The sequence below is a fragment of the Phalaenopsis equestris genome, unplaced genomic scaffold (genome assembly GCF_001263595.1).
Source record: "Phalaenopsis equestris unplaced genomic scaffold, ASM126359v1 Scaffold233802, whole genome shotgun sequence".
NCBI lineage: Eukaryota > Viridiplantae > Streptophyta > Magnoliopsida > Asparagales > Orchidaceae > Phalaenopsis > Phalaenopsis equestris.
In genome coordinates this window covers 28,526-48,414 of record NW_018251734.1, presented here as the reverse complement: position 1 = coordinate 48,414, position 19,889 = coordinate 28,526, and the positions used below count along the sequence as shown (strand labels likewise).

Genomic DNA, 19,889 nt, shown 5'->3' with positions numbered 1-19,889 from the left:
TTATAAAAATTAGTTTAAATGTAAACGCTTAAAGAACTGAGAAAAATTTAAGGTGACTCCTAGGGTGTAAGAGAACAATTTCTGGAACTAAAAATTCTGCTTTTAATGATCTTTACTAAAGAATATAAAAAATATATGTATAAACTAGTCAAATAAAGAGAAAATAAAAGTAAAGATTTAATTAAAATAAAGGGTATTAAAAATGAAAATCAAAAAGTATTTTTTCTTAGAGGAACATATTCAACAAATGTGAATGAGCTATTTTGATAAATTTTTTAATGAAATTTCTAAAAAATAGCATCAACCTTAGCGACCTTAATATCATTAATAATAATTAAATATTTTATTCTTACAGTTGTATTAGTAAAGAAGATGTCCGGGAGTGGAGGAAGAGTGTTTTGGTCACCTTTTTTTAAGAATAATGAGATGCACAAGAGTGCAAATTATAGAGGAACTAAGTTGATTTGTCATACTTTAACATTATGAGAGAGTAATTAAACATAGGTTATGACATGATACAAAGATTTCTCATAATCAGTTTGGATTTATGTTGGGTAGATCTACTATGGAAGATATACATTTATTGATAGGTTTAATGAAGAAATGCAAAGAGAACAAGGAGGATCTACATGTGATTTTTATTGGTTTAGAAAAAGGTTACGATAAGGTTCTAAGAGAAGTCCTTTGGAGAGTTCTGGAATGAAGAGTTAAGTTGATGTTTGAGGGAATTGTTTAGAGATGAATTTCTTAGAACAAGTTTGAAATCTTCATACATCTGACCAAAGTTAAAATTTCATAGTTATTATGAACAGTCTTTTTTAGTCATTCTGGCTAATTTTTTTGCAAGGAAGCTGTTTATTCATACATGCTTGCCATATTGTGTAATTTGTTTGCTTTCATTCTTTCATTAGGATGATTTACATACATAGCACTTAATTCTTATGTATTTACGCATCTAACACCTAAACTTCAATTTTTACATACACGCCACCTTAGACATGAACGTAAAAGTTACTTTACTTTTGATAAGTTAAAATAGTGATATTTTTTTTTATGTGATATTAAAGATTTAGGTGGTGTAAACATAGAAAGGTAAAGTTAGGTGTTACATATGTAAATACATTGGAATAGGGTGGCATGCATGTAAAGGCCCCTTCTCTTTATAATCCCTTCTTTTAGGTGTCAATTGTCTAGTATTTTTATTATCAATTTGTATTATTTTTTGACATTTGCATTATTTTCTTAAATCAATTTGATTTGCATAAAAATATTCATAGGATCATTAACTCTTAATTATGACAATTATTAGTTTGTTGTTAATGTGAATATGAGGTATTTAGACTAACCTTTCTTGAAGTGCTTGAAGTTTATACTGATGGACTATGAAACAATTGCTTGAAAAAAAAATTGCAAAGGAAAGGGAGCATTTACATACAAACCACTCAATTCCTATGTATTTACATATCTGCCCCTCAATAGTTCTTTACATCTCTATCACCCAAATCTATTAAATCACATAAAAAAATATCATTATTATAAGTATTTCACATAGACCTTTTCCATGCATAGAGAATGGTGGGGGGCATATATATAATATTTGAATTTTACGTGTCGTGATGTATAAATACGTCGGAATTGAATCGTATGCATGTAAATCATCTATAAGTTCTCCAAGGAAACGGAAAAAATTTGCGATAGACGTACACAGCGCTGCGTACGATATTGAGGTTATAACGAGGGTACAATGGGGTTATATCCGCGGTATAATCCATTGTAACATCTCTGTAATATTCTGTAACTTACTTGTAACCTACTAATAAATTCTTAATATATGATAACAAAAGCGCGAAATTTATTTTAGGTTAGAGAAGGTTACAAGGACGTTACAAGGGGTTCTACCCCTGATATAACCCCCTTGTACCCTCGATATAAACCCAATATTGTACGCAGCGTTGCGTACGTCTATCGCACGGAGATTTTTTTTGACTGGCGTAAAATTAAACTCAAATGAAATCATGCTGTAATTAGTTTCAATTTATGAACCTTTTTTACATTAATTTATAGCAAAACATTATTAATCAAATATCATTATTGGGTATTTGATGTTATTCCAGGAAATAACATCTTTTGTAATAGTTATAATATTATTACATACATATCATATATCATTTATTTATTTTTTTGGTTTTGAAATTAGGCATAATTTGTATAATTACCAGAAATATTATGTTAATTAAATTATTTATTATGTCATCATGATTTAACTACCCCTTCCCCATTTTTTAAAAAGGGAAATTTACATCATGCCAAACAATTTTTATGTGTTTACATGTCTATTATACTCTAATACTAGTGCTATAAACTTATATATGAAACATATATTTCACTCTCAAAAAGATAATAATTATGAAATTTCTAATGCAATTTTAAAATTATGAAAGATATGCATAAAAACATGAAGGGTGACGGGCGGAACCGCCAAGCACCCCTGACTCGCAACCCGTCAGGTCTGGGTTGGACCCATGTGTCAAACCCAACATCAGTCGTTTGAGGGGATTCAAACCCTAGTCCAGAGGAGGCTTACACCGCCGAAACGGATGCTCTACCAACAGAGCTGGGAACACGGTGTGTTAGATGCTTAAAAACATAAGCATTTTAAGCCATAAAAATACCATTTTAATAATTCCAAGGCATAAGATACGTTCACTCGTGCAACCCCAATTTTGTTTTTCATAGCCACAATACTAATGCCATACGATAATATGCTATAAAATTGGCCTAAAACATAGCTTAAAAGGGGGTATTTACATACATGCCAAACATGCCTAAATAAACAATAATAATAATAATAATAATAATTTATAGGACTTTGGTGCATTGAACATATGTACTACTTTTGATGTGATATTAATGATTACATGGTTATGTATGTAAATATGAAATTTTAGATGCTAGATATGTAAAAACCAAAAGAATTGTGTGGTATGCATGTAAACGCCACTAACAATCAACCCAACCATACCTTTTCTCCCTGCTAATAAATTCTCAATTTTCCTCGCCCTGTCCAACACTACCTACAAGTCTTCACGTCACAAATTTAGTAAATTATGGTCCAATTGCATACACATCACCCGAAAACTTACTATTTACAAATCAACCATCCTCTTCCATCCATTTTTCAACTTCTCGCTCAAATATCAAAATTCACGTTAAACGCCCAACCCATATTTTCCATTTTTATCAAATTCTCAACAGTTTGATAGTGACACGTGTAAATACAACGGTTTGGCGGTTCAGAAAGATCCCCCGGTGCTTAATTTGTAAATATCAATATTTCAGGTGGTTTGTATGTAAATTATCCCATAAATTATAAATATTAAAAGTAAATTAAAAAGCCATACAATTTATAAATAAAATGCAACATAAATAGAACATAAAAGCAGGAAACTCTTACTCATTATATTTGTCCAAAGGGTATGTTGTGTCTCCCAGGCCAAGTTATCATCTTCTCAAAATACTTTGCTGGAACTATGCCATCAAAACCCTCTGTCAGTATGACTTTGTTGTCCGAAACATAGAACCTCATTCCATCTGTGAAAAACAAGGAAACATAAATTATTATTTTTAGGGGACTTTACAAACATACCACCCAATTTCTATGTATTTACAAATCTATAGATTTATACCACACACATCTTTCATATTTCAAGTGAACTAAACATTTTCAAGAGGTAAGGTGGGATGTAAAAAGAAAAGCTTAGGCGGTAGATTTGTAAATGCATAGGAATTACGAGGTAAGTATGTAAATCTTCCTATATTTTAATATAAAAGTATGACATTTGTTTAGATGAGATTTCTACCTTGCAATGCCTTTCTCAAGTCCAAGAAGATCAACATATTGACATCTCTTCGCATACCTTGAGAAAAAAATAATAATAATGCAGTGCATTAGTTGATTGCATAAAAAAATGTTAAATTTACATAGATACTACATATTTATGTATTTACATATCTAAAACCTATAGTTTGATATTTACATTTATAAACCTATACATGAAAAAGTGTATTTTATTTTTTAAAAGTTAGTAATAGTTTTATTATTATTATTTGTCAATTAAAGATTTAAAGATGCGTTTGGGGCGGCCCTACGGTACCGCGGCTCTTCGGTACCACACAAATTACGTTTTGTCTGTTTTCTCAAAAAGTTACAGACATTTTTCCATCAGGCCTGACTACCTGCAGTGGTTATTAGAAAGTTGTGATCTGATTTTTTCAAAAGATAATTTTTTATAGTTGCCAGCATAACATTTTGAATGACAGCTTCCTCTTTAGCAGTTTTCTTCAGTCAAACCGTTGCAGCTGCCCCAAACACACCGGAAGTGGTATATACATATACAACCTAAGAAATTATTTTACAACTAAGAAATACAATAAAATAATTCTAAAGAGAAGATTTAAACATGCATGAGGTGTTATTTATGTTATGATATGATTAATGAGTTGTAGGCACATGTTGCACCAAAAAAATTCCCAATGAAAATTAAGAAAGTTTATTTTGATAGTAGACAGAAATTCGAATAGCAACACAATCAATAATATAGGGAAAAACAAATAAATGCAACCTCTTTAAAGAACAGAAATAGAAACCTTTTGATAAACAAAGAAATAAAAAAAAACATGATGATTTATTATGGAGTTTTGATTCATTAATGCATTACAATTATTCCTGCCAGAACAGCAGGAGTTAATAAAAGTAGGATTTTTGTCAATAGAATGTAAGGGTGATGTTGAGTCAAATTCAAGCAAATCATTGTATATTCAAAATCAAATATTTTTTATTTTAGTTCAAGAGAAATTTAAGTCTACTAGAAAGCACATTTAGATTTGATAATATCATTTGTATGTATGCATTAATATTCATTTATAAATTTATACTATGCAACAAAATATATACAATTATATATATGTAGTATTACATGATCATGATATGTGAATGTTTTGACAAAGTAAATTTGAGTTAAACATATCAAAATGAAGGTTGGAGAAGACGATTCTATTTCTCAAGTGTGGAAACTTGAAATGAGGATCATGAAATCCTCCATAAGTAGAAGAAGACTAAATCTAACCTATATATAGGTTGCAATCCAAGCAAAGTATTCCAACAACAATCCAATAAAATTCCCTATCAAAGCATTACAAGGGTATTTATAGAATTTTAATGCATATATCATGGTAAGATTGAAAAGACAATTTGAATTCCATATAAGGGTGCATGAATCCATGAAATTGATACATTATTTGTGTCTTCAACTTCTAAATAAATTTATGGTTGATTAATACATGCTTCGACATGAAGTTTGCTTCCTTGTTTCAATTATGGCTGTTCATATTCTTCACCTTTATTTCACACTCATGCATTGCCCATAATTCATGATAAATTAGCACATGACTTGATGATTTTAAATAAAATATTTATATGTTGACCAGTCGATGAGGTGGCACAATGAAATGATAAATTGACTTGATTTTTGAATTGTCGACTTTATAGTCTAAATCACAAAACATTGAACATTTCAGCATTTGAATTAATACAAAAATGCTGTCATAATCAATCTTATAATAAAGAGGAAAACTCTAAAAAAAATGATAATTCAATGATATAGAAGTCCGCTCATCATCCAACATTAACTCTCCTCTTATAAAGTCTACAACGTAGAATTAACTGGTGATGTGGGAAAAAATTTTGGAAATTTAAATGAAAATAAACATGCAATGATAACAAAGAGGAAACAAGTAATGCGAATTATAAATGAATAGTAAACGGAAAAAAAAAACAAAGTCCAAGATGCGACAAATAACAAGATAGATGAAATAACCACTCAAAACTCTTCATGTTAACTCAAAATAGCCATTCCAAGCAAAATCTATCAGAAATATTGGATCCCACCAAGGCCCAATACTAATAACCACTAAGTTCTAAACTTCATATTCATTTTGCAACAAAAGAAAAATAAAAATGAATATAGAAGAGGTATAAGCATGAAGGGTGGAATTTTGGGACGAGAAAAAGGATCAAAGCTTCAAGTTACAAAAAATTTCTCCCCAAAGAAATCCAACAAAGATGTAGGGGGGAGAATGCATTCTCAATTCTTAAGTGTGAAAACTTTATCATGATTCTAATAATTATTTTTATCAAGGATCATCTAATCTTCCATGAGGAGATCACCAAGTCTATCCTAACTACATTGCAAACAAGGAATGTATTCCGATAACAACTCATTTCATTCTTACTCTTCCAAAGGATTACGAAGGAACATATAGAATTACTAATACATGTATCAAGGTGTAATTTTAAAAGTTATTTAAATAACATTTATAAGGAGAGGAGGCAACTACAAAATGCATAAACCATGAATTAGATTCATTATTTTCTCTTCATTATCTTCTCCTCGACTCTTCAGAATCCTCCTTCTTGATGTTATGATTCATGAAAGAAGATGCTTGCTTCTTTCAAATGCAGCCAAATTCATCATGCTGTCCAAAACAAATATATCTTCCAAATGCATTGGCCAAATTCTTCTATACATGAACCAAATAGAATTTGGAAATTCACTTGCCTCTCGAAGAGAAATAAACTTGAATTTAATATGCCCTGCTAGCATAAAACTCTTCATACTAACTCAATGTCTCCATTCCAAGTAAAATCTCAACGGAATCCCACCAAGGACCAATACTATTAACTACCAAGTTCGAAATGTCGGGTAGGAGAGACGAAATTTGGGAAAATAATAAGGATTAAAACTTCAAGATGCAAGGAAGAAACTTCACACCTAAGAAATTCAACAAAAGAAAAAAAAAATCATTAAATTCATCTCACAAGAAATATGCAATCAGGACCATTGTCTTTGATACCAAAGAATGATGAAGGGTGGTATATAAGTATTAGATTATATCATTATTACATTATATCATTATTACTTATTATTTATTTGATTTTATTCTCTGATTATATTTTTCCTCTTTTGCTTTATTCTGTTCATTTTCTTTCCTTGTTATTTTATTCTATTTTTATTGCTTTCCATTATTATGCATATTGTAATTGGGTTTAAATATCCCTCCTCCTATCAATAAAATTGTGTTGGTCTATTTCAAATCTTAACATGGTATCGGAGCCTAACCCTAGATCCAACAACCCCGGGCATCCTCTACCGGTTCCAACAGATGCCGCCTCTACCTACTCCTAGCTAAGGGCCTCCTCTGCCAAGTCATGGTATTCCAGTAAATCTGTGGTCACGAAAAGCTAGATTCCTTCCTACGGACTGCAGGAATCCTTTAGATTCATGTAGGCTGGTATCCTTCTATTCCAGCGAACTACAAGAATCCTTCAGATTCCTTCTGCGGACCGACAATTCTGAGTCGGTCCTCCTTCAGATCTCTTCCTGCCAACTGCAGGAATACTTCAAGCAGCTAGTTTTTTTCCTTCCCTGCAGATTCTTGTCCGTCATATTCCTTCTGTTGCTACTGTTCCTGCAGGCCCAATTCCAGAAGGATTCATCCTGTTCCTACAGGTTCAATTCCAGAGGGATTCATCCTATCTGCTGTTCTTGTAGATTCCTAACCTCCAGATTCCTCCTGCTGTCGGTATTCCGCATGAAGAATTCTGCAGTTGTTCTGTTATCTACAATTCCTGCAGTTGTATCTGTTTGGCATGATTCTACCAAAGTTCATTGAGGGCTCAAAACCAAAACAACATATCCTTTGGCTTGGTCAGAATTATGGTTGATTCTTTCAATGAATCACCCTCAGAAGGCGATTCTTAACTCCAATGGAGGATCATCTCCAGCCTCCGGCCCCTTGCAGACCGGAGGACTGGAAGCCAACATGAATTTCTTGATCACAACTCATAAATTGAACGACAGTAACTTCCTCCAATGGTCTCAAGCGATTTCTTTGTTCATCAAAAGACGTGGAAAGTTCGATCATCTCACAGGTATGATTCGTGAGCCTCCAAAGACTGACTCAACATATGAATATTCCTCAATTGCAATGTAACTTATTATCTGTCAACAAGTTGACAAGTGATATCGATTGCATTGCTAATTTCTCTTTGGATGGTTGCATTTTTCAGGATTGTTGTTCAAGAAGAATGATTGAAACTCCTAAAAGGGTAGTTGGATTTTACTACTTCCAAAAGAAGAACACGGAGAGTGAAGACACGACACTCAAAAGTTGTAGCCTATCTCGAGTCATTAATGGAATGCCCCATTATGTTGTTACATTGTCTTTTAGGACATCCTAGTTTTCAATATTTGAAAAAGTTGTATCCATTAATGTTTTCTAATAAAAATATCTCAAACTTCAATTGTGAGACACGTTAGTTATCCAAATATCACCGGGATCATTACCCACCTCACACTTACACACCTTCTGCTCATTTATCCCTCATTCACAGTAACATATGAGGTCATTCTCGCCCTCTCAACTACACCCACAAACAGCGGTTCTTAACCTTAATTGATGACCACTCTCGAATGACGCAGGTTTACATTTTAAATAACAAATTAGAATGTGTTGTAACATTCCAAAACTTCTACACATTTGTCTTAACTCAATTCAAAACTCTCATTCAGGTCCTTCGAACTGACAATGGTCATGAGTTTTTCAACTCTATTTTGAGTGACTTTTTGGTTAGTAAAGGCATCCCACATCATAGTTCTTGTACAAACACTCCTCAACAAAATGGGACAGCCGAGTGTCACCTCCTTGACGTTGTTCGCTTCATTATGTTTCAATCCAATGTCTTGAAACATTTTTAAAACGCTGTCATTCTAACTGCCACATATCTCATAAATAGAGTCCCCTCCAAAATTCACAAGTTTCGACTCCCCTTAGTCGTCCTGATGTCACGCTTCCCTACCAATCGGGTCTTCTCCACATTAGATCCCAAGGTTTTTAAGTGCAATGCCTTTGTTCGGAACACTGCCCCTACTCGGACAAAACTTAATCTCATATCCATAAAATATATCTTCCTTAGATACTCCGCAACTTAAAAGTAGTATCGGCGTCTTGATCTGACGACAAACAAAATCTATGTGAGTGTTGATTTCTCCTTCTTTGAAAGTGTTCCTCATTCTTCCAGCTCGGCCTCTAGTGTGGGGAAGCTTGAGTTCCTCGATATTGTCTCTTAGGCTCTGTTTGGGGCAGCCTTTTTCAAGCGTCGCGGCCCCAAACCGCGATGTTTTCATTTTTTTGTGTGCTTTACTTCGCTAAATAAGATGAATGCGGGTCGAGGGATTGACCCCTCGGCCCGGGGTTCTCGAGCATTAATACCTCATTTACCCCGCTCGAAAGCTTCCCTAACCTTGTTCAGGAAACCGTCGCTCCTTGCTTGTCGCGAATCCCCTTGTGTCGCTGCTCCCTTGTCGCAAAGACTCCCCCTGCTAGGCAGTTGCTCATCTTCCACCGTCACTGAAGTCCTGATCGAAGCCGCTTGCCCTACTCCTTTGCCCCGCTCGAAAGCTGCCCTAACCTCGTTAGGGAAACCACCGCTCCCTTCCTTGTCGCGAACCTACGCCGCTGCTCCCTTTCTTGTCGCGAAGCCTCCCCCTGCTCCTCTCCTAGACCGCTGCTCATCTTCCACCGTCTAGTCCTGATCGAAGCTGGTATGTCTCCTCCCATTTTTTTTTTCATATTTTATTGTTGTACTTCGTGGCTTCGTATCCGAGAATCATTCCTGTTGTTTTTTGTTGTTTCCGTATTCATTGCCCCGCTTTCAATTTTATTCGGGACTGCTTGTACAGGCAAGAAAAGTATTAAGGGCTATTGATTTATAATAGATAAAGATTGAATTTCAATTTTTCTAAACACTCTTCTATGGTTAATCTTACATCTCAGTTCTTGCATATTATTCAACTCATGTTATCACCATTTTTGCAATCTCTCTGTTTATTAATCCTTAGTTATCAACTTCTTAACTGTAATATGTATCTATATATATAAATACATATACATCTTTGCAAGACATACGGTTAAAGTTCTTAACTGTAATATATATCTACTGAAGGGCTATATATACAATCTTTCTGTTTGGTAACAACTTGAATGAATTCACTTGCAAGGATGATTGAAAATCTGATTAGAAAGATGAATGAAATGTTGAAATTGGAGTAGTTAGAAGAAAAATGAATTTTGAAGCTCCTTAATACCCAAGCATTTGTTTATTAGAAGATGATATTATAAGCCTAGAACAAAAACTTGGTTGGAATAACTTATTTCCCATATTAAGATCAAGTGCACGTTCCTCTCAGAATCTCTAAATATTGATTCACAGTTTATTGCATACTCTCACGGGATTGATTTGATAAACATGATTTAGTTCAAATGGTCATTTAACAATACACGCTTAAATGATATTTGCACAAGTTTTGATTTGTTTTTAAACAGTATGCCTTTACGTTGCATCTTTGCTTTTTGTTACAAGTAGAATGTCTTTTAGTGTAATGATTCTGTTTGCTTAAAAAAAATTTACTGAGTTTTATTGATGATGACTCATATTGATTATTTTAGCTTATTTACGTATCACAATTTTCTACTTTCTAATTGATTTTACTGTTGCATTTCATGACTTTGTTTTGATTTAGTAATAATATGGATAATAAACTTAAAGAGATTACTACACCGCATTGTGGGAAAAAAAACGGAAATAATATTTTGCGATATTTGTCTTAAAGAGATTGAACGGAGAAATAAGCCTACGACTTATTTCAATAAAGAAGAGTGACAAAATATTATCAGATATTTCAAGGAATATACATGCAGGGAGTACGACAGGTTGCAAATGAAGAACAAGTGAGACCAACTGAAGAAGGACTAGAAAATTTGGAAAGAATTGAAAAGGGAATCTACGGGTCTGGGTTGGGATCCAGTGAAGCGAACAATTGATGCACCTGATGAATTGTGGGTTGAAAAACTTGCGGTGAGTATTGTTTTTAAACTTTGTTATTTTGTAACTTTATAGTTTATTATTAATTGGGTGTTTATCAATTTTCATGTAGGTGGTGCCCGCTACAAAGAAGTTTGAGTTTTCTGGAATAGAGCCTGAATTTGAAGAGAAACTCCACCGCATGTTTGGGGGTTGGGGGGGGGTTGCAATGGAGAACTATGCATGTAGCCCAAGCGAGAGGGTTCGCTGACATTGCCGTGAATTTGGGAACCCCTGAAGATTCAGGGGATTTCATTGACGTTCCCAGCCCGGATCAGAATGAATATGAAATAATTTCTCATTTCAAACGTCCAAAGGTTGTTGATAAAAGAAAATCTGGTGTTTCTTCCCTCAGAAACGAGCTATCCGAGGCGGTTTCTTGTTTCAAGGCAGAATGTCAGGCTTCTCATTCAAGCACTATCAATGAGACACTTGAAATCCTAAGCGCTCCTACCGAAATTTATGCAGATGAAAATTTGTATTTGTTCGCAGCAGAATTGATAGAGGACCCGATCCCTAAAGATATCTTTGTGAAGAAATGAAAACGAATCTGAGCTTCTGATTCAACAATTCCTTCCTCACTTTTCCATATATGTCTTCAAGCAATCCTTTTAGTTTTATTTTGGCATAGCTGAGGTCTGTTTTGGTTTCTTTTTCTCGTACTCCAGTTTAATTTTCTTAAATATTGATGTTGAAGGATGATTGAGACCTAACCTCTATGCTCTTGTGCTTCATTGAAGGAAGTAATGTGGAATAATCGTTTTACCTTAAGCTTAAGGAAGTATAACATCTGAATGCTTGTGCTTCATATTTTTAGATTCCTGCTCTTGTGCTTCATCAGAATGTTTGGTCATAAGGTATGTTTTGGTTGCAAGTTTTTGAGGTGTTCTTTCATATAAACTAATGTGATTCATCCTCATTTTGTGTTATTATTTCAGCATTTGGACAAATTGGATGTGCAAAAAGGAAGTATAACTTTTCATAAGAAAATGGGATGGTACGAATGTGAAAATTGAAAGTTAGGGGTTATGTATGTAAATGCAGGGAATTGCTTATTCTTGTAAGTTTCCACACTTTTTTATGTGCTATGAAGGAAATTTAGGTATTAGTTGAGTAAATATGTGGAGGGTCGGATGTTATGAATATAAGGATGTCGCTCCTCTCCTTCTTACTATTGCTGCTATCTAATTAGTAAAATTCTTTAACTTGTGAAGAGATTTGCAATCATGAAGATATATGTTTAGACATTTATTTTGTGAGTGATTTGCAATGTTCATAAAACTCGCTTGTTTCTTGTGAGCTCAGTTTCTTTGTTTTTGTTTGAGTTGTGGGGAGTTTCATCTTTATGAACCCTCACATTAATTTCTAATCTTTCATTATCATTTTAATTGAAAGGAATATTTTAACTCATCTGCACATAATTAACATTGTAATATTATCATTAAATGTAAAAATTCAAAACTAAAAGGGACTTCTCATGTTAAGCAAAGAAAAAAATAGAGCCCAGCTTTCATAATAATGCATGTTTTTGGAGGGAGAGAATCACTCCAGTGATAACTTTGTGACAATTTCAATTATAAAGATTTGTCTTTTGAAGAACAGCTCTGCTGCTGTTTGCAGAGCTGAGGATGCCCTTTATTAGGTATATATGCAACACCAGCTTTAATTACCAAGGAGAAACTCTTTCTTGATCAACGATGGCAAGTATGCTCAGAGGAATTGAGTGGTATTTATGTAATTATTTATTTGAAGATTGCAGGTGAAAATTTTAAAATATAACTTGTAGAAATTATAAATTGGATTCATTTTTATATCAACATTTGAAATTTGTGAGTATATCAAAATTAAAAATTAAAAATTGATTCATTGTTCGTTGATGATGTTGACTCAGATAATTATATTCACCTTATGCATGTGAGTTATGTTTATATTTTATATTAAGTCGGACAATTATATTAACTCTTGCATTGCCATGCTCTTGCATTTCCTTAATTTGGTTTTGCTCTGTATTAGTAACTTTGCATTGCATACATTGAAGCATAGAAGAGGTGGCATGAGTGTAACAGTTGATGTTTTGAGTGCTAGATCTGTAAAAATTGATGTTTTCTCTTGCTTCATTGTGATATGTTATCTTCCTGTTTTCATTCTTTTTCATATAAATTCCAGCTTAAAATAATTGATAAATGAATTCTTTTTCGCTGCTTTCAGGAAAGATGAGCTCCACAAATTTAGAGACAACCCGTAGAATGTTATGCTACTGCGGACTAGAAACTTCCTTTCTGAGGTCACGGCAGACCCATAGCTACGGTCGACACTTTTACAGATGTCCCCGGAGACTCGCAGAATAGTGTGATTTCTTCCGCTGGGCTGACGGTCAAGTCGATTCCACTACTGGAAGTGATCGCGAATTGATAACATTATTGGATGACAGTTTAGGAGGAGACATAAATCGCCTTCATGTTAAAGACAATATCATTATTACTTGTAATTTTATTAGTTTTTTTTTCTTTTTCTTAGCACTTTTGGTACTCACTGTTAAGTGAGTGGTGTATTTGTAATTTTGTTATGTTTTGAAATGAATTTCTGATTCTAAATTATCAAATATGTCACTTTTATACTTCTGTTTTAAACAGTTTCATTATACAGCGGCAGAATGGTCATTTTTCCAGAAACAGCTGCCCCACAGCTGCTCTCAGACAGCTGCAACAAACAGACAGTCAACTTCCCGTCAGCAGCTTCGTAAGGCAGCGCAGCTGCAGCTGAAAAGCTACAGCTGCGCCAAATAGAGCCTTATTCTACTCCTATGGATAGTCGTCCCATTGTTCATATCACTAAGGAGTCACCTGTTCTGTTGAATGCACCATCTCCTCCTCCCATTGTCCGTGTCCACACTCGACGCACTCATACCAACACTCCTACTATGAATCTCCTTACAGGACCATGACTCCACTCCAGATGACATCCTCGGCATAACCCCCCTCCGAATGAGGAGTTGAGTTCTTTGAGTAGGTACAAAGTCAAATATGTCCTCTATTCTATGGCAAAATGTCTCTTTCTACAGTTTATCGCCGACCTACAGAACAATTGCTACTGTCCTGACGTACCATCGGATCCCTGTCACTATATAGGTTGCTCTTGCTGACCCAACTTGAAAAATGACAGTAATGGAGGAGATGAATGCACTTCGACGAAACCATACATGGGACGTCATAGACCTTCCTCGGGGTAATAAAGTTGTGGGGAGTCGATGGATTTTTAGCATCAAGTTCAACTCTGACGGGTCCTTTGAACACAACAAAGCAAGATTGGTCACCAAAAAATAATCTCAGACCTATGAAGTTGACTATGAAGAGACATTTGCTCAAATGGTTAAGTTGAACACCGTTCAGGTCTTGTTGTCACTTGTGATGAATCTGGATTAGCTTTTATTCCAACTTGATGTCAAGAATGCATTTTTGAATGGAGAACTGACGGAAGAGGTGTACATGTCTCTCCCTCCGGGTTTTAATTCAACCGCCTCTAGAGAGCAAGTGTGTAGGCTACAAAAGTCCCTCTATGGGTTAAATCAGTCCCCAATAGCCTGGTTCAGTAAGTTCACAAAGGTGTTCGTGGGCTATGGTTTTACTCGGGCTCAATCGGATCACACCCTCTTCTTCTGGTATTCCTCCAATGGGCAGGTGGCTATTCTTATTGTCTATGTTGACATTGTTGTTCTTACAGGAAACGATATTCCAGCATTAAAGTCCTTAAATGACATCCTTGTTTCGTGCTTCAAAATGAAGGAGTTGGAATCTCTCTGGTGCTTCTAAGGCATGGAAGTGCTCAGTCATCTCGGGGAATCTGTCTGTTTCAGCGCAGATAAGTGATTGATCTCTTGACAAAAAATAACATTCTTCTGTGCAAAATTATTGTTGTTCTTATGGATCCTAATGAAAAATTATCTGACATTCTCAATGTTGTACCTTTCAACAAGACTGATTATCAGTGTCTGGTGGGAAAACTCATCTACCTCACTCATACTTGCCTCGACATATGTCACGCAGTTGGAATAGTGAGTCAATTCATGCATGACCCCTACGAGCACCAACTCCAAGTTGTCCATCAGATTCTCCACTAAATAAAAGGTACACCGGAATCAGGTTTATTTTTCTTCTGTCACAACTCTTGGTCTATTGCTTATACAGATGTTGATTGGGTCTAATTAGTTCATGATAGGCGTTTCACCTCGTGGTATTGCTCATTTTTATGGGGGCAATCTTGTCATGTGGAAAAGCAAGAAACAGTCTGTGGTTGGCCGAAGCAGTTTTGAAGTTGAATTACGATCTATGTCCTTAGGAATCTGTGTAGCTCTCTGGCTAAGCATTATGCTCTCTGAACTCTGTATGCCAACCTCTGTCTGTTGCAGCTATTATGTGATAATAAGGTTGCGATCAGCATTGCTCACAATCTAATCCAGTATGATCGTATCAAACATGTGGAAATCGACAAATACTTCATTAAGGAAAAGATTGAGTCCAAGAAAATTTGCATTCTATATGTGTTCTCTAGTGGTCAACTAGCACACATCCTCACCAAGAATCTACCCCACCCTTTGTTCGATGGCTTCAAGTTCAAGTTAAACATGACTGACATCTATGATTCAACTTAAGGGAGAGTATTAGATTATACTATTATTATTTATTATTTGATTTTATTCCCTAATTATTATTATTTTTTTTACTTTATTCTGTTTTATTTTCTTTCCTTATCATTTTATTCTGTTTTTATTGATTTTCATTATTATGTCTATTATAATTGAGTTTAAATACCACTTCTATCAATAAAATTGTATTGGTCTATTCAAAATCTCAACAATAAGATATCAATCTCGTGTGAAATTTTAATTAGGGTTCCAATAAAATGGTTAGGTAGCAAACTCACCATAAGGAACAAAAAGCACCAAGCCCTACTACTCTACATTTCAAACCAAGCAAATTATTCCACCAACAAACCAATATATTTTAATTCCAAAGCATTACAATGATAATTATAGATTTTTCAATAGATGTATCATAGTGGAATTCCAAGAGACTTTTTTGTTTAAATGAAGAGTGGGAAGGTCAACTAAATCCTAAATATGTTTTTGGTTCAATGTTTGACACCACCTTCCATCAATTTATGTGATAAAGTATACGTAAATGTAAATAGTCATATATCAAGGTCATTTTTAATTGAATCAAACCAATTTTGAATGAGCCGTCTTTGAGTCTAAATAAGTCGATTTCAATTTCGAGCCGATAAAACTAAGAACTATAATCAAGTTTCAACTTTTAAACATAATTATCAACCCTATTAGAATGGAATCATGCAAGAAAATTAAACTATAATCTTTCCATCAAAGTGTAATAATTCCTTCTAAAATGAAGTTATAAAGTATCATAAAATAAGAAGAATGTAAAGAAAGCAGTTCAATTTTTTGATAGCATACCACTAATTACTTCTCCATCTGAGGGCAATCCACTTGCAAAGTGTACATGTAGCCTTTCCATGCGTTTCAGACCATATTGTAAAATGGATTCTAGGTTCTTCTTATAGGTTCCATGAACACAAACTGCATCACAGATTAACCACTAGAAAACAATGAGAATGATAAAGAAATGTTATAATTATTTTTTACAAAATTTACATACACAGTACATAAATCTCATGTATTTACTTGTCTCACATCTAAAATTTCATATTTACATATATAATACTTCTAAACCTACATGAAAAGGTGCATTTCACTCTTAAACAAGGGTAAGAGTGCTATTTTTGATGTGATATTAATGATTTCAATGCTATGTGTGTAAATATGAAAATTTAAGTGTGAAATGTGTACATACTAAAGAACTATGTGCTATTTATGTAAATGCCTTTAATTTTCTTCAGACTTTACCTTGTAGTTCATCCGCTGATAATATGGGCTTTAACAGACTTTCGGAAGTGACAGTCTACAGAAAAGAGTTTGAAAAGCCCCAGATTAGAATAAGGTTAAATGCCAACCCGAAATGAACAGGTCACCGCAGTAATGCCTTCTCATTGGAAAAACATTTTAAAATAGCATTTGCACAATATGAATCAACAAGGTGTTTGTATCATGCCCAATAATAGAGCATAAAACTACAAATGGTAAAATATTATTTTGAAAAATTAGGCTATTATAATTTTAGTTTTCCCCCGATTGTCTATCAACAGATAATCTGCACAACAAAAAGGCCAGAAAAACAATTCTTAAGTTTAAAAACCAACTAAAACAAAACATCTCTTTTTCAGGTACAACTACTATAGGGCAATGCAAATCAGTAAACATGACCATCCACTTCATTCAAAATCTATAGATTAGTTAATGTAGATAATAGTTTCATCAAAATCATGAGTGGCAAGAGCACCACATTATCGTTCCACTCTTTTTAGGGCTGCATTTATTTAAATCTAGTTTAACAGAGTTCTGCATAAATTTTAGATAAGATTTACATGCATACCACTCAATTCCTATGTATTTACATATCTAACACCTGGACTTCAATTTTTACATGCATGCCACCTTACATACGCATGAAAAGCAGTATTTCACTTTTTCAAGCTTAAAATGGTTGTATTTTTCATGTAATATGAAAGATTTTGGTGGTATAAATGCAAAAAAAACAGGCGTATATATGTAAATTCATAAGAATTGAGTTAAATCATGTTGTGTTTTATTTTGTCATTTGAGCTTCTTCAAGATTTTCACCATTATCTCGGTTTCTTTTGAATCAATGTGAGTGTGATGATCATTTTGCCATACGACGTGCTAGATGTTCTCAAGGACCCAACTCTACAAATAAAATCTCAAACAATTATCAAATTACATTATTTTGAAAGATTGTTGATGAAAAAAAACTCTCTGCATGAATGTGATGTCTTTAATTATGAATGTGAAATCTAAAGAAAACATAAGGGAATCTCATCTGACAATTGGGCTGTCTTTTTTCACTTTATTTTTAAAATCAAATGATCTAAAATTTTTTTTTCTATGTAGGTAAATATTTTGTTAAATTTATTTTAAAATTAATGAAGGGTTTAAGATGTTTTGAGCATTGGCTTAGGTGCTCTAGAAAGTCAAGGTGAGGTCATAGCACCTTATAGATCTCTAAGAAGCATCTTAATCTCAAGGAACTAGGAAATAAAAAAGTGAAAGAAAAATTAAACCTAATGCTGTTCGAACAAGCACTTCCCATTCTTCCAGAGACATTGATTCCAGCTACTTAATGATTCCTTCTACTGACAAATACAATTTCTTTTGATACAAAAATTCTTCATTTTGTAATTTCTAGAAAGCAAAATTTGAACTGTTGAACTTTTCCATCTTGTATCTTCATCGGACATTGCTCCCACTCGAATCAAATTTCTTCAGAAACACCTTCTCTAATAACACTTGTGTTAGAAATGGACCAACGGAAACACCGATTCGAGAGATCCGATTCAGAACTATGAATTGAAGCGCACAAACAAGGAAACACAAAAAATGCAAAAGAACGCTAAGAATTACATGATAACGGGAAAACATCACTGAGGGGCACCACACCAAGAAATTCATTATGAAAAGATAAGAAATAGTATAAATTACACCACATGCAAGCCTCTCTACAATCCTGGAACTCATGAACACTTCTTTCTCTCTTTCGCACAAAAGAAATCATGAAATCCAATATTAGCGCGCACTCACTCTTCTGCTCGCATGCTTTCCCACAATGAAAAATAAAGACTTAAATCCCGAACTGCAGAAATTCTATTAATGGCGTTGATTTTCTAAGTGCTCTAGTTCCAAAGTTGGAAATACGCTTATTCGGGGGCTCGAGCGCCTGCACTGGTGCTAAAGCACCCGACCAGGCACTAGGGCGTCCCAATTACAATGCCTAGCCATAGGGGCGCCAGGTGCAGGTGTTGGATGCATTTCCTTGACACAATCAACCTCTACATATAAAATAGTTTTCTTTTATTCAATGGGTTGGTCATATGAGCAATCTACTCTGGTCCAATCCAAGATCGAGGGTTGCATCATTGTAAGGCAGTCTAATGTTTGGTTGCAGAGGTGCTTCCAACAAACAAGCATTACCTGTCACACTCTTTAACTGTTTATATACATATCACCCAATTTCTATGTATATATATCTCTAACACCTAAATTTGTATGTATACATTTATAACATTTTACATGTACATGAATGTAGAATTTCATTTTTAAATGTTTTTCATGTGATATAAAAGATTTGGATGTTATGAATGTAAAAATTAAAACTTAGGTGTCGGATGTGTAAATTCATAGGAATCAGCTAGTATATGTATATTTTTTATTTACATATGGGACATAAGAAATAATGATAGTTGATGTTGGATGTCAACGTACCATCTATGATTGAATTGCAAATTGAAAGGATGTCAATGTACGACTGAAATTCCTTACATGTATAATTTCACATGATTTCATATATATTTTCTATACAGGGTCTCCAAATGAAATTCACAAAAAATTAATTCCCAGAATGATGATATGTGATAAACATAGAGACACCATAAAGGCAGAGTGTGTTATACATCAAGAATTTATATGACTCTTTATGGTAGTTAACTCTTTGATACTGGAACTAGTAGGAAATTCAATAGAAAACGCAAAACAAACTTTTATTAATACTGAATTAGGGTTACAACACGTACAAACGGAAAGGGAAAACAGACAAACAAAACCAAGGTCCGACTAGGGCTAGAAGGGAAGATCCGAGGGCAGAGTGAAGTCGGCAATGTGGTGAGGGTAGAGGAAGGGTTGGTCGTTGCGAGGCAATGTAGAAGGGGTTCGGTGGCCGGTAGGTGGGCTGGACAATGGCCTGGACAACGAGGGTGGTTGTAGGGA

The 19,889-nt window shown here is 34.2% G+C and overlaps 1 protein-coding gene across 2 annotated transcripts in view; it reads right to left on the bottom strand.

Moving 5' to 3' along the window:
- Positions 1–3,220: 3,220 nt before the first annotated feature.
- LOC110038771 (tRNA 2'-phosphotransferase 1-like) overlaps positions 3,221–19,889 on the bottom strand; it is a 43,928-nt gene continuing 27,259 nt past the window's right edge. Inside the window, exons 4-7 of one of the 2 annotated variants that reach the window (XM_020743676.1) lie at positions 16,899–16,953; positions 16,449–16,571; positions 3,861–3,917; positions 3,221–3,591 (exon numbers count right to left, since the gene is read on the bottom strand). In XM_020743676.1, the coding sequence (XP_020599335.1) occupies positions 3,458–3,591; positions 3,861–3,917; positions 16,449–16,571; positions 16,899–16,953 (369 nt within the window). In that variant the 3' untranslated portion in view covers positions 3,221–3,457. The remainder of the gene's footprint in view (positions 3,592–3,860; positions 3,918–16,448; positions 16,572–16,898; positions 16,954–19,889) is intronic. The other variant, XM_020743675.1, reaches the window with a different exon arrangement.